Source organism: Harmonia axyridis, chromosome 2 (assembly GCF_914767665.1).
Source record: "Harmonia axyridis chromosome 2, icHarAxyr1.1, whole genome shotgun sequence".
In the NCBI taxonomy this organism is placed as follows: Eukaryota; Metazoa; Arthropoda; class Insecta; order Coleoptera; family Coccinellidae; genus Harmonia; species Harmonia axyridis.
Window position 1 is genome coordinate 23,740,063 of NC_059502.1, and position 14,100 is coordinate 23,754,162.

A 14,100-nucleotide genomic window follows, 5' to 3' on the forward strand; every position below is an offset into this window, starting at 1 on the left:
TTGAATGAAGTTAATCAATAAGAATATAATAAAATAGCAGAAAATACAGTAAATTATTAAAAAATGAATCAAATTTTTAATTTGTACTGCATTCTTCAATTGGTACAATAATATAAGTTAGTCCCTAGTTTGTGATAATAAAATTTTTATATACAAATGGAGGCAGTGTCATCAAGATTGATAAACACAGAAAAATCAGATTTTTTCTGAATAATTTGTTCAATTTTTTTTAAGCAGGACAAATATCAGTTTCATAATAACTTTACTACCAATGGCCAAATTAGTTATACATAAAATATTTAAATTCTTCTATATACTCAAATTTATTGTATCTTCATTCCTAACTAAGCTTTCTTTTTTCCACCTTACAACTTAAACAACCAAAATATACAGTAAGATTTATTGATGTTGTCTGCTGTTCTTTCATGACTAAGCTCGCCTTGAGTTTGAACATGGATCGTTCAAATTTTGAAAAGCCCTTAACGTCAATGAGTCAAAGTCCTTTAATATCTTTTATATTATAGTAGAATAATATTTGTCAACAGACCAAGTCTAACAAAGGAGCTTTCAAGTAGTGATGGAATTGCACATTTACAAAGAATTCTATAATAAAATATTTATGGAAAGATCGTGACAAACTCCGCTTTCAATTAAAAATTATCATTTTAACCATTTGGCCATTTGAACAATACATAATATAGAAATGATATTTCTAAATTTTTCAAATACTCATTAAGATTTTTTTTCATTTCAACAAAGGAATGCAGTTTTTAAAATCCAGGTTTATTTCTTGTACAGAGTTTTTATCAAACTAAGAGACAAACAACATTTACATAATGTTGTCAGAATTTCAAGAAATGAAACTGAGTAGAGTGTAGCCCAAAAAGATTTTTATTGAGATTTAAAGACAAAGCACCTTGATTGAAACTTTTGTATAACCAAATATGAGCATGAATAACTTTTCAGGAACACTCCATATCAGTGATTTCATTCATTCACTGTACAACCACCAATCTTTTTCATACCCTTCATGAACATGTACAAGAAGAGCTTTTCGACGACCATCACAATACCTGTATTTGTCCTGTACTTTCTGCTTGATGTCTACTAAATTCTCTTGAGTTATGTCTCTCTCTAGATATTCACTAAGTAATTCAGTCGCCCTTTCTAGGTCCTTCTGGTTTTCCTCAAAAATCACTGATTGATTGTTCTTTTTTAAGTAGTAGGCAAAGACGTATGTATACATCAATGTTTGTCTGCATTGACATAAAATATCTACTGCTTTCTTCAGGAATTGAACTTCTATCCAGCTCATGTTATGTTGCTGCATTTCTTCCATTTTATCTTTGACAGCAGCATATAACTTATGTTCAAACTTCAAGGATTGCATATGGTTCATGTACCTAGAAATACATGTTTTCAATATATGTACATGTATCACTGAAATTCTAATCGAATTCAAGTATTCATTCCCCTCAAAAAATTTCAACCAATCATATAACGCTTCTGGTACACAAAGTGCAGGAGGGAAAATATTCGATAATTAGCGATGGCCCTGTTTAGTTCGGTATGAACTAGTGAGTTTTTTCGAAGTTATAATAACTATGGAATTGAAAAGCATTATCAATTTGTCTGAAAACCAGAATTGGTATTTCCGCTAATCTAGACAATAATTAGTGATGGCAAATTATTTGGAGTCAGAAATAAAGATTTGTTCATTATTATTATGAACTTCTTCAGAACAGCGTTGACAATGGATCAAATCATCATAATCGAATATAACATTTAATTATTCTAGTCTATTAACAAATCTCATCGAAGATGGAGGCTTTTCTTTTTCCTTCACATAGAGACCAGTATTCTCTCATTTATATGTATGAAAGGAGCACATTATTAAAAGGGAGATACAAATATACCTAAAACCAAAAGATTTTTTTTCCAAGTCTTATAGTTCTCAAGAAACTTTTTGAGACACTCTGTACAAGTAAGTCCAACATATATTCTGTCCAGAGATGTCAATCAAAAAATTTTTAGAATAATAGCAAATTCCCTTTTTTTCTTTCTCTCTTCATGAAGTTTTGAATATATCTTATGGGAAATGTTTATATGTTTTCTGAACCCTAATGATTTTCTTGTTTCAATGCCCGGGTTTCGTTTTTTTATTGTTGAGGGATTTTTTTTAATTTTTGTATCCATGATTTTCTTCTTTTTCGATTATAAGTATGGGTAACAATTGTTCATCCAATTTTGTTGATATTGTATACGAACAAGCCATGTCGGGGGAGGACGAGACACGAAACAAGTCACATACATTTAGATGACTGCTTCCTTCTCGATTATGGTATTGTTAGAATTATATATATTATTTGAAGATTGTAAGTGAATTATGAACCAATAAATTGAAATTGCTTCAACCTTCAGAAGAAAGACTCAAAAGGAACTGGCCAGCTAATCCAAAGTATATATAAAAAGGTCTTCCAGGTAACTGGAGAATTCCTTATAATTATTTTTGTTCGATAGGTACAAATTAGCTTATAGAAAATATTGGAAAAAGCATCCTTTCACTCTCACCACTAGTCTACAGAAGCAGGTAGACTAGTGGTGAGAGTGAAAGGATTGCAACCGATACGACAAAGGTTCAAACCCCGATACCCTCATACGAAATCGAAAAAAATATGGTGCGTACAAGTCCAGACAGACCAAGTTTGGCAAACGGTTCTTCTCAGAACCACCCAATCGGTCCTTCTCATGACCACCACCCTGAAGACGACAGGCGAATGCTTGCCGAAACGTCGGAAACATCCAACTGCACAGATGATGGAAACAGCCCAAATAACTATCCATCATCAATATCAAGACAACAATTATCACTGACTTGGTATGAGGTTTTGAAGTACATTAGCCCTAATTTAATCTGATTTCACATATCATAAATATATTAAGGGATAATTAAAAAAAAAATCAATAAATAACTCCAGATTACTAAGAATATGAACTTACCTGTTGCAATAGAACAAGTATCTTTGCAATGCTGCACGAGACTTTTCTTGGGCATCTCTCGCAGCTTTGGCTTCATCTTCATCATACCTGTTACAATTATACCAGGAGCTACCGTGAGGTTCCCAAGGCCCCAGACATACCCAACAGAAGTCTGCTTTACAGTTTTGGTTTTTACACACCATATGATTACAACCACCATCCTTCTCTATTGTTGCATTGCATTTAGGGCACTCCTTTGTATTAGCGGCTATCCAATTAGACGTCTCAGAATCATCGTCACATTTCTTGATCCATTTCTTAAGCAACTGACACCTTACAGGGTCATGCCAGTTCTCACCACACATGAAACAAAAGACGTGACCACAACGGCAAGCTACAGGTTTCGAATCGACATAAGCTACCTGAAACAGATTGATCATATAGATGACACAAGAAATAAGGCCAGTCAATAATTTTTTCAATTAGTTCTTTATTGAGAATTAGTCCTAATAAGTTTGAGTTTATGAGCCCAAATATATGAACAAAATTGGTTCATAGTAAATTTAGCTATTGCAGTTTTTCCCTAAATCAAAAAGTTATCAATATAAAAGAAAAGTGGATTTTTGAGTTCAGAAAAAGATATTATCAACAATGGAAGAATAAGTTCTCCTTTCTTCAGTGATGTCATTTATTTCTCTATGCATCTAAATTACATATTTTAGTTCTACGCCTTCAGCTTCTTGCTTAGAGAGAGAGGAATCGATTCCAACATAAGAGAGAGACGCATGATGCTAGCATCATCTGACTCAGGCCACAACATAATTTTATTGGACGAATCAAATCATTCTATCATTGAAAAAGTTAAAATTCAAACTTTATTGTCCTCTCCAATGACCTATTATAGATCATCTCTCTCATGGTGTTGTGACAAGAAGCTCAACTTTTCTGTCTTTAATGTTGAATTCAATACTATCCACTACATGATTGCCCACAGGCGCATCTATTTTTTATTAGATCATTGTATCAGAGATTCCCCTTCTAATTCTTTTCATGAAAAATGATAATGCTTATCATAATCCTTTCCCTCTCACCATAACTTTGTAATTAATATTGAATATTCCGAGTGATTGATATTGTAAAAAAATGCTAAATATATCAAAAACAATTAATATTTTCGAAGTGAGGGTTTGTATGAAGTATCTTTTATTTTTTATGTAGAAACTGACAATTTGAAAAAATGGAACAAAAGGATTTTCTTTAAACAATTTTTACAAGAGATTTTTGTGATTTATGTCATTTTCAGTTTCCTTTCAGATTAACATATGTATATCAATATATCAAACATCCGAGAAACCATACTTACTTTATGATCACTATTACTAGCCTACACAGTGTAGGAACTATAGTTCCTATACAGTTCCTACACAGTATAGGAACTATAGTTCCTATACTGTGTATAGTATAGGAACTATAGTTCCTATACTGTGTAGCTTACTGCAATTGCATTTGTTGTTGGTTAAAAAATTAACTGTGTTTTGTCTGAAGTGGGGCACAATAAGAAAACCTACACAGAACACAACTTGCCCTACTAACGACCATTTGGACCAAAGAATTCAATCCAAGATTATATTTTGAATTTTTTTTATTGTAAAAATCTGTACAATGATAGAAGATTATCATATTTCCGTTTCCCATCATTATACATAGTTTCATTTGAATTGTTTACACGATTTTGCTACTAATAAGATTTCTCATCACAATTTTTTTCGTAGACCTGCATATTGAATCTTCTAAGTACCTCATTTTCCGGCCAAAATTTAGTGTTGTACAATTAATTTTTCTCAATATATTTTACTGAAAAATTATTTTGATCGCCACTCTTCATTTCGAATTGCAATTTCTTTATAGCCATAATTTCTTGCGCGAATCTTAGTTTCTGTTCAATATATGATTTGATCATATTTTCCGTAACATGATTCTTAACACGTCGTATGAAAATCAGGCTCTTTTTTCCTGTACAACAAAAATTTGTTTTCACTTTCCCCTATTTTGCAAGTCTCGAATTAGGTTGATCGTAATTCTCTGCCCGTTTTCATATTGCTCTCCGTCTTCCATTCATTTTTATCTTGTACCATTCTTTGCTTCTCAATATTATCTTTTATTGTATGTTTCCGAGCTGAATCGTTCAATTTTGTTTGAAAACCATCAACTTCGTATTTAAGTTGATAATTTCAGTAATTTTCCTCCTTTGCGCAATTCCAAGTTTATTTTGACCTGATAGAACTGCGTCTTTGTAATTGAAGGTTATGTTGTGATCAGTATTTTTCGTAGGATTAACTTTAGTAACTGTTGCTCTCTTTGTCGACTCCATGATAATTACATTCTCCTCATATCTTATCGTCGTTCACTTTTTTATCTAATGTTTTCATTTTATTATCTTTCATTTCAATGACATTTCCCAATAGAGAAATCTTATGTTTTAACAACCTAATAGGTAAATTGTAATTCATCAATTGATTTTTCTCTTCTAATTCTTTCATTATTCTGCTCATAAATTAGAAGGGTATTATTTCACTGGCAATTTTAATTCTATTTTCAGGATTATCTGTCCTATCGCCAACCATCGATCCTGTATCATCTGAATCTTCACTTCTCTTGTCAGTAGAGCAAATAATGGATGATTTACTCACTATTTTTTTCACGACCAGATCAACTCTTCAGCTACCTTCTCGTTCGCCGCCATATTAGATATATATTTTTTGTAATCATATGGCATATGGCAGTGTTATGAACTCATTATCTGTTAGCTATTTGATTATTATTATTAAAATTACTTTATTCATCTTCAGATGGTCGACTGCTAGCCATATCCTCTAGACACCTCCTAACACCACACTATCAACGTGGTATCAACAAGTAACTTATTAGGGAAAGATGTAACCAATTCAAGGAGGTCTGTATTGGAGCTAGACAATCCCAATGGACCAGCATCAGGTCCGATAAGATGGCATGGCGACTAAACCTCCACTACCAATTTCTGAATTCCTTCATCACAAGGTCATTTCCCTAAGTCCAGCATATCGAAAAGATGACCGTCGATGACAAGCCAGGTACTTTACCGATGAAGAGTTTCAATGGAAAACAATGCTGAGGAGAGTAACACAGATTAGCCTCCGTGTAAGTATATTGGCTTGATACACCCGCATTTGCGTCATCATTCGTACTAAAGTCGTACAAAATAAATCGCATTGTTCGGGTCCGCGCATAAGAGAACTGTTGCTTGTTATTGGTCAAACGGTCAAGAAATCATGAATCCTATCCCTCTTTAGTCACAACGGAATGTGGATATCAACAATTGTAAATTGATAATTCGTATATCCATTTTACAGAAGAGTAAGAAAGAAAATCAAATGGATTTACTTGTTGAGATATACATATTTTATGTTGAGATTTGGATTTGCCGTAGCCTCTCTCCCTCTCTTTTTTATATCTCTAGAGGTTTTCAAGAAATTTATTGATTCATTCTTTTTTGTGCAAAATATAACTTCAATTAACATTCATCACTTCCGTACTTGGAATCCTAAGAAGCTGAAATTTCGGGTATGGATTACCAATAGATTCCGTGTATCATTTACGTGTAATGAAATACGCGCCTTATCATACAGGGTTGTTCAAAATCACAGGCTTCAACGAGACAAACTAAATGGATAAAAACTGACTTTTTTCAAATATAATTATCCACATATCATAAGATGTATTCGAAGAATGTGAAATTTCCATTCAGACGATATAAATTTTACGGTTTCCTAATCAAAAGCAAGTTTGTCACATATATTTTAAACACTGAAAATTTGACAATCAGCACCGATTGTACAGTATTGTTGAATTTATCAACGAATATATAATTGATAGACGATTCTTCATGGTCAATGCGCATAAATTTCTTTTTGTTCATTGAATCTGAGTGAGGACACACATCTCATTAACCATTCTGCATGTTCTTTACTACAATTTGATTGTATTGACCATATAGAATAAACAATTTAATCAAAATTTGTCTATATCACTTATAGCTTTTTATTTGAATCATTTTTTATGGAATATTCGTTATAGAATGCAACAAATGATGTTTAAGAAGCGATGCCGATAGTCAAATTATCATAATTCACAAGTTTTATCAGATTTCATGGATTATCTGAAACAAATGTAGCCTAATATTGACATTTTAGTTTGTCCCATTGAAGACTATGATTTTGAACAACCCTGTATGATTAGGGACGTATTTCATTACACCTAAATGATACACTGTATATTGGTAATCCATATCCGCATTTTCAACTTTCTAGGATTTCAAGTACCGAAGTGATGAATGTTTATGTTTTGCACACAAAAAAATTACTCGAAAAACGCTAGAGATAAGGACAAGGAAGTTAATACGTGAATAATCAAGAAGCTACGACGAACCGAAAAAAGTACTAATATACAGAGTGTTCTATTCATAATATCGAAGTTGTTAATACTTTTTGATATAAGAATAAGGCAATACTGCAGCGCTGAAAATATTCGATCGATACAGCAGTAGTTCCTACCCGAGAAACCAAATTTGCAATAAAATCGTAGCTATATACAACTATTAAAAACCTAACCAAGGTCTGAAATACCCTGCAAATTTCAAGTTTTTCTGTTCGAAAAATATATTGTGTTTAAAGACGGGCAGAATCGGCTTGAGATTGAACCGGACTTTTCCCCCCAGAAATGTCAAAATGCAGGTCGACCAATACAATTTATATCTATCTAACATCACATAACTCAAATTTGGATGAACATTGTCTATATGTTATGGATGTAATGATTTTTGTAATTCCACTACAAGGTTTGTTGCTTATATGATACAAAAAAAGTAAATATTAATATGTCAAATATTTATGAACAAAACTTAAATACAACATCAGAAAATTCTGCAGCTGAGTAATAAGCTCTGAAACAAGCGACAAAAAAGCAAATCCAGACATCTTACAGAAATCAGCCCTGAAATAGGCATCAAAATAGACACGAAAAAGGCCTAGTGCGATACTGGGTTAATCTAAAATATTTGAATGAATAAAATACTTGGACTAGCAGTGACTGATTACGCTCTTCTTAAAGCTCGTCAATATATTAAAGCCCCAAGGTCTATAGATTACTCAGGTTGTCTCGTAACTTAGGTTGAAGAGTGGGGTAACGCGTCATCCGGTATCCCTATCGCCATTGGCCAAGTTCTATAGATTAGACAGATTGACTCGTAACTTTCAACCAATCAGCGTCAACCATTCGTGACATTAACCGGTATCCCCATTCAGGTTTAAAGTTACGAGGCAACGTGTCTAATCTATTCTATAGTCCTTGGCAAAGCCCCAACCAAATGCCAGCGGCAGCATCAGTACTGTATGTGGCGTATGTGCCATTGCAACTTCTGGCGTCAAACAACTCGATATCTGAAATGCCAATCATACTTTCACCTAACTACTAAAACAGTTTGAGCAAATATGTTAATGTTATCTTTGGTTTTATCACAATTCGCCAATTCGGTACGGCGCGCATCCTCTATCTGTACTCATTCTCGGCTCAAAACATACAGGGTGGCCACTTTTTCAATGGGATTGTATTAGTAACTTTTAAACCATAAGAGTTAGGAGGTCGGTCAAATGGAGAAAAAGTTGCATGCATAGAAGCATTATCAAGCAGTTCAAACAAATCGAGATTATCAGGGCCGGTTTTCGAGATATCATAAGAAAAGTAAATTATGTCATTTTGATTTTTCTTTTTTTCCCACTTTATTTCAAATATTATAAAAAAATGTTACAGGAATATTTTATTCGACAGTAAATTATTCTCAATTTGACGTAACCAGATTTCGTATCCAACGTTTCGTACTTTCTGGGCCAACCTCAACCTCATTTTTTTCAATACGGACCTGCATATTTTATGACATTTTTCGAAATAACTTTTAACGCTGAATTCAACGATATGTCATTCAATGTCATTCAAAGTAGGTTTTCAGGAGATTTTGACCCTCATCCAAAATTAATGGTGTGTATGTAAGAAAAAAAAAGCTATTAACGATATCAATGTTCTGACCCAAATTCAATCGAAACCAGGAAAAAAATCGAGAACTGAGGCCAGTGAATGGAATTTTTCAAAAACTGCTCTTAATAAAATAGTCAAGAGACGCGAATACAATGATTTTAAATTTGAATACCAAGCCTTGCAAAAATTATATCGTAATGCTCTCAAAATAAAGTTCGATTCTGTTATTTGTTTCAACGGAACAAATGACAAATACAACAATAGTAATACCTCGCGAGAAAATTGAGAATGTTATGGAAGGTATTCAAGGAGACCAAACAAGCAAATGTATAAGAAGTATGAGTTCCAGAACCGTAAAGTGCATTTTACAAAATGGTGGACATTTGGAACACTTACTTCATTAATTTGCATTTACTTTCGAATAATCATTTGATTTTTCTTTCATTAAATGATACTTTCGATTAATTATTATGAATTGAAATATTTAAATGATTATTATAAAAGAAGAACCAAGAAACCAGTATACTGGTTTCTTGCTTTGATTCTAATATGTTCCATTTAGTTCAAGATGGGTAAGTTGATTTTCTTATCGAAATTTATTGCATATTGCATGTTGTTAATTAAACTAAATGAAGTTAATACAGATCCGACCCAAAGAAAATTGGATAAGGGTCAAAATCACCTGAAAACCTACTTTGAATGACATATCGTTGAATTCAGCGTTAAAAGTTATTTCGAAAAATGTCATAAAATATGCAGGTCCGTATTGAAAAAAATGAGGTTGAGGGTGGCCCAGAGAGTACGAAACGTTGGATACGAAATCTGATTACGTCAAATTGAGGATAATTTACTGTCGAATAAAAAATTCCTGTAACATTTTTTGATAATATTTGAAATAAAGTGAGAAAAAAAGAAAAATCAAAATGACATAATTTACTTTTCTTATGATATCTCGAAAACCGGCCCTGATAATCTCGATTTGTTTGAACTGCTTGATAATGCTTCTATGCATGCAACTTTTTCTCCATTTGACCGACCTTCTAACTCTTATGGTTTAAAAGTTACCAATACAATCCCATTGAAAAAGTGGCCACCCTGTATATCTATATGCAACAAGCGCATAAAAAACACAACCTAACAATGTTTTTTTTTCCCCCAGGCAAAAAGCATGCCCTAATGCCATTAGATCCGAGGGGCGACGGAAATATTAACTGCAAGGCTTCGATTTTACAGCGAAGATCAGCAATAACAGGTATCGTTCTGAGGCTTGCTCGAATTTCGACAAGAACACAACGTTGGCGAACACTGAAAGAGTGCCAGAGGTACAGCGTCACCAGCAACAGGCACAAGTGAATATTCTATCTCGATGGTCATACTACATTTAGTACATTATTGAGTTTTCGTAAGGTGATATAAATTTGTGTAAAGTTTCGTCGTTTCATAGTATAGTATCTAAACAATGAATTAAAAGAATGGCATCTACAAGCACACATAACAGTGTAAATGATCCTGATTCTTGTTATGACGGCAGTTTAAAAAAAAAAAGAAAAACTATTTCTGACTCTCTTGCCTATTTTGGTATTCATTTAGGAGATCACGATCACTACGGCAAAGTAACCATACTCCAATATGAAGATGGGAAGTGTATTTGACAGAGATCACTGTGTGTCAAACTGATGATCTCAGGATGAAACACCGCATTCCTCAGATAAAGGGCGCACCTTCGAAATTGGCTCAAGAACTTCAACAAAGTACAATATTTTTATTTCCACCCCACTCTTTTTTATTTAATTAATATCTGGAAGCATTTATTTTTGAAACCTAATAAGTATAAGATTAATCCAAGACCCTCTCAGGCTGTACGAATTATGATGAAGATATGCTTTAATCTGGAGGATGTTATTGGTGAAAAAAACCAACTTAGAACTAGGGAACTTGCAAGATGAGTAATACAAGAATGTTTTCCTACTAGCGTTTCGAAAGTTTTACTTTACGCATTGACGTTTGGAAAATAGTACTTTCCAAATTTGTGCTGAAAAAAGCCCTGCTATTCACTTTCCGCACGCATATGCACGCGGAAAGTGAATAGCAAGGGTTTTTTCCGCACGCAAATATTTGAGAGGCGCATCAATCAAAATTTTGACAAGTCTCTATATGCCAATCATAAAATTCAAACGTTTCTCTATGCGGCTGAGCGCACAAAAATATAATTTCTTATAACGTCATTCGGTATCAAGACGAAAATTCTCCGTGAAAGTGTTTCATTTAGGCTAGTAGGAAAAATGTTGTTTCTAACTCATGTGGAATGTGCCTTTTCCGCACTCGACAGCTTGACCGAACTCCGCTTCGCGTCATTCGGTCAACTGCAGTCTCTTGGGGAAAAGTATGACTTTCCACACTTGTTAGGAAAATAACTATTTTGTTTAGTAATGAAAGTTGCATATTTTAATTAAGGAATTATTTGCCTTTGGTTTCTATAAATAATATATATATAGATTGAGAGGATTCAAAATGGCTGTTATTATGAAGTATCCTAGAAAACCCTTTGTTAATTTATATTTATTTGTTATTTAATTTTTTATTTACTCAATTTTGTGCAATGTGTAATTATATTCGAATGTTCATGGGAACGAATTTGTCTTATTGAATGCATACAAGCAATAAAGTTTATAATTTTTAATTTGTTATTTTATTTCTTCAAAACCCGAAGCTTTGTCAGATGCTATATCCTCAAAATATTCTTTCATCTTCACTTAAAACATCCTTTAAAAATCCAAAATGTGCATGAAGGATTCAGAATGATTATTTTGAATATACTAGGAAAGACCATTTTGTTACATATATCTATTATGTTCAACTAGTTTTGATACATAAGACACTCTGAGAGAATTTTTCACTCATTATATATAACCCTTATAGTCACATTATGCTGGTCGCAATAGATGAGAAACACTTCTCTGAAAGGTCAAGCCAAAGTCATAGTTTAAAATAGAACCATTTTCTAAGAAAACGGGTATTTTTGATTTTGCCTAAGCTTGACTTAAGTGATGCCCTACTGTCATTTTTAGAGAAGAACTGATGAAGAGTAAGCACTGAATATAGCAACACTCCTGGCCAGCTAAATTAAAGAAAAGGGAGAACTGCTCCTCTCAGAAGTAATTTCTGCATGGATTACAGTAAGTTTTGTCTTTTGTTCATAAGAGGAATTAGCAGAGTAATTTCCAACAGGTCAAGTCTTGCCAAGATCTGAAAAACCAGTTTTCTTGACTTTCAGAGCTCTATGAATTTACTTTTTTTATCACTTCCACATTCCTTGCATAAAATGGATATAAGAGGAGTACTTGGTCTATATAGTCAAATCCATTTTTTTCTGAACCTTTTTAGTGAGAAAAAAATGGTAAAAGTCACAACTTAGAACTTAGGCCTACCTTTATTGCATATGTACAGTCTGGACTTGGACACCAACGTAATAACCTATTACATTCAACAAAGCTGTTGGTTATGAGATGTTGATACTTTAATTTAACTCTAGGTTCTTGCAACAGTCTCATTGCAGTTTCATCATCTACTAAAATGGAACAATTATGAGCTGCACATGCAATAGTTTGACCAACACCCTCTTCCATTATTTTGGTTGTTAAATATTCATTCCAACATTGATAACAAAACCGATGTCCACATTCCAAACCTGTCATGTCTGATGGGGAACATGTCATAAAGCAAATATCACATTCTTCATTGCCTAAGAATTTTCTAGATACTTTTGGTTTAGGAGCCACAGATAATTTTTTGAATGGATTTACAACATGAGCCTCTTTAAATAATTCATCTTGATTACCATCATAAAATCTTTCCATTAACTTTTCTTTATCCCAATTGAAGTAATTCAATAATATTCTGGTTGATGTTGAAGGTATCTGAACTACATTATTTACCTACAATTAATGGAGGTGAAATAATGTTTATGAAATGTTTGTTTCTTTTCTGGATAAATTCTTTGACAGCAACCTTTAACACAAACCTCTTTGATGCAGTCAACCATATGTTGTACAATATCTTCCGTGGATAAGACTTCATACTGGTAATCATCATCATAACTTTGCAACTCCTTGTTAGCCGAACTTTCACCATCTATTGCAAAATCAACATCATCGCCGCTAGTTTCATTTCCTGAATCTTCGTAGTCATCATCTATGTTCATTTTACTGTTTGTACGATGTGCAGACCTGGATGTATCAAGACACTTTAGTAGATTGCTTTAGGTTGAAATGTCACTCTTATGATTTTGACATGGATCTTACATAAAGAACAATTATTTTAATGGTATTTTTTTCACATAGAAATAGTTATATTCTACAATAAAAACTTGTGAGTAATTTGTTGAAATATTCCTTTTAAAATAAGTCAGAAGTCATGAGCTAAGAATCGACTTCAATAAATAATCAACTTCTCACCCCAATTAGTTGTAACTGTGAAAATAATTCTTCAATTCAGAATTTGAAATAATTTCATTTATGAATATAAATAATTCTTTGTTTTTATTTCTTATAAAAAATTATTGTTGTCATAGAACAATAATAAGAGTTCTTCTTATAAGATATTTTTCCTTTGAAAAATATCTTATAAGAAGAAAATGTATCTAATACGTGGTTGTGCCTCTGACTTTCAAAAATGATTGAAAATGCTTCTAGTTCCCCCAAAAATTAGGATTTGAGACTATCAGTTAATTCACTGACCCTTTGAATGCACTTCATTTAAAGTTGCCAGGTTGCAAAATACAAAATACCACTCCTACAGTCAAATTTGTGTTTTTCGTTACAGTCCGAAATGATTATTCGAAAATCTTATATGAGAAGGAACTGGGGAAAAATGAAAGAGAAAAGTGCGTTTCGAGTTTTCGTTGTGGAAAAATCAGGTTTATAAAAATAAAAATAGAACTAAAATCGATAATTCATTATTATTATCGATCATTTCAATAAATGATAGCAAAAGTTTTATAAATATATAAATAAAAGAAATCCCAATATATAGACCATAAAAATTAAGAATCAAATT

General features: G+C 32.7%; 1 protein-coding gene and 1 long non-coding RNA gene across 3 annotated transcripts; one reads left to right on the forward strand and one right to left on the reverse strand.

Annotated features, from left to right (window-relative positions):
• Positions 1–754: 754 nt before the first annotated feature.
• Positions 755–13,611, reverse strand: LOC123672597 (E3 ubiquitin-protein ligase arih1l-like). Of its 2 annotated transcripts, none has more exons than XM_045606764.1 (5): positions 13,500–13,611; positions 13,067–13,271; positions 12,474–12,980; positions 3,001–3,401; positions 755–1,403 (listed from the first exon to the last, which is right to left on the reverse strand). In XM_045606764.1, the coding sequence occupies exons 2-5, from the start codon at positions 13,244–13,246 to the stop codon at positions 992–994; spliced, it is 1,500 nt and encodes a 499-aa protein (XP_045462720.1). In that variant the 5' UTR covers positions 13,247–13,271; positions 13,500–13,611; the 3' UTR covers positions 755–991. The 2 variants fall into 2 exon arrangements, with proteins under 2 accessions (XP_045462720.1, XP_045462719.1); XM_045606763.1 differs by having other exon boundaries at positions 13,067–13,398; positions 13,500–13,601.
• Positions 5,320–11,021, forward strand: LOC123672605. The gene is made up of 2 exons (XR_006746338.1): positions 5,320–6,156; positions 10,205–11,021. It is a non-coding gene; the product is annotated as an uncharacterized LOC123672605 (long non-coding RNA).
• Positions 13,612–14,100: the final 489 nt, after the last annotated feature.

Bases quoted from the DNA above. Each gene is read 5' to 3' on its own strand.
- LOC123672597 (XM_045606764.1), bottom strand. From the start codon at position 13,246: ATGAACATAGATGATGACTACGAAGATTCAGGAAATGAAACTAGCGGC. The intron at 12,981-13,066 runs GTTTGTGTTAAA...CATTAATTGTAG, and splicing joins TGGTTGACTGCATCAAAGAG to GTAAATAATGTAGTTCAGAT. The intron at 3,402-12,473 runs GTAGGCCTAAGT...AATCTGTTTCAG, and splicing joins ACTGTACATATGCAATAAAG to GTAGCTTATGTCGATTCGAA.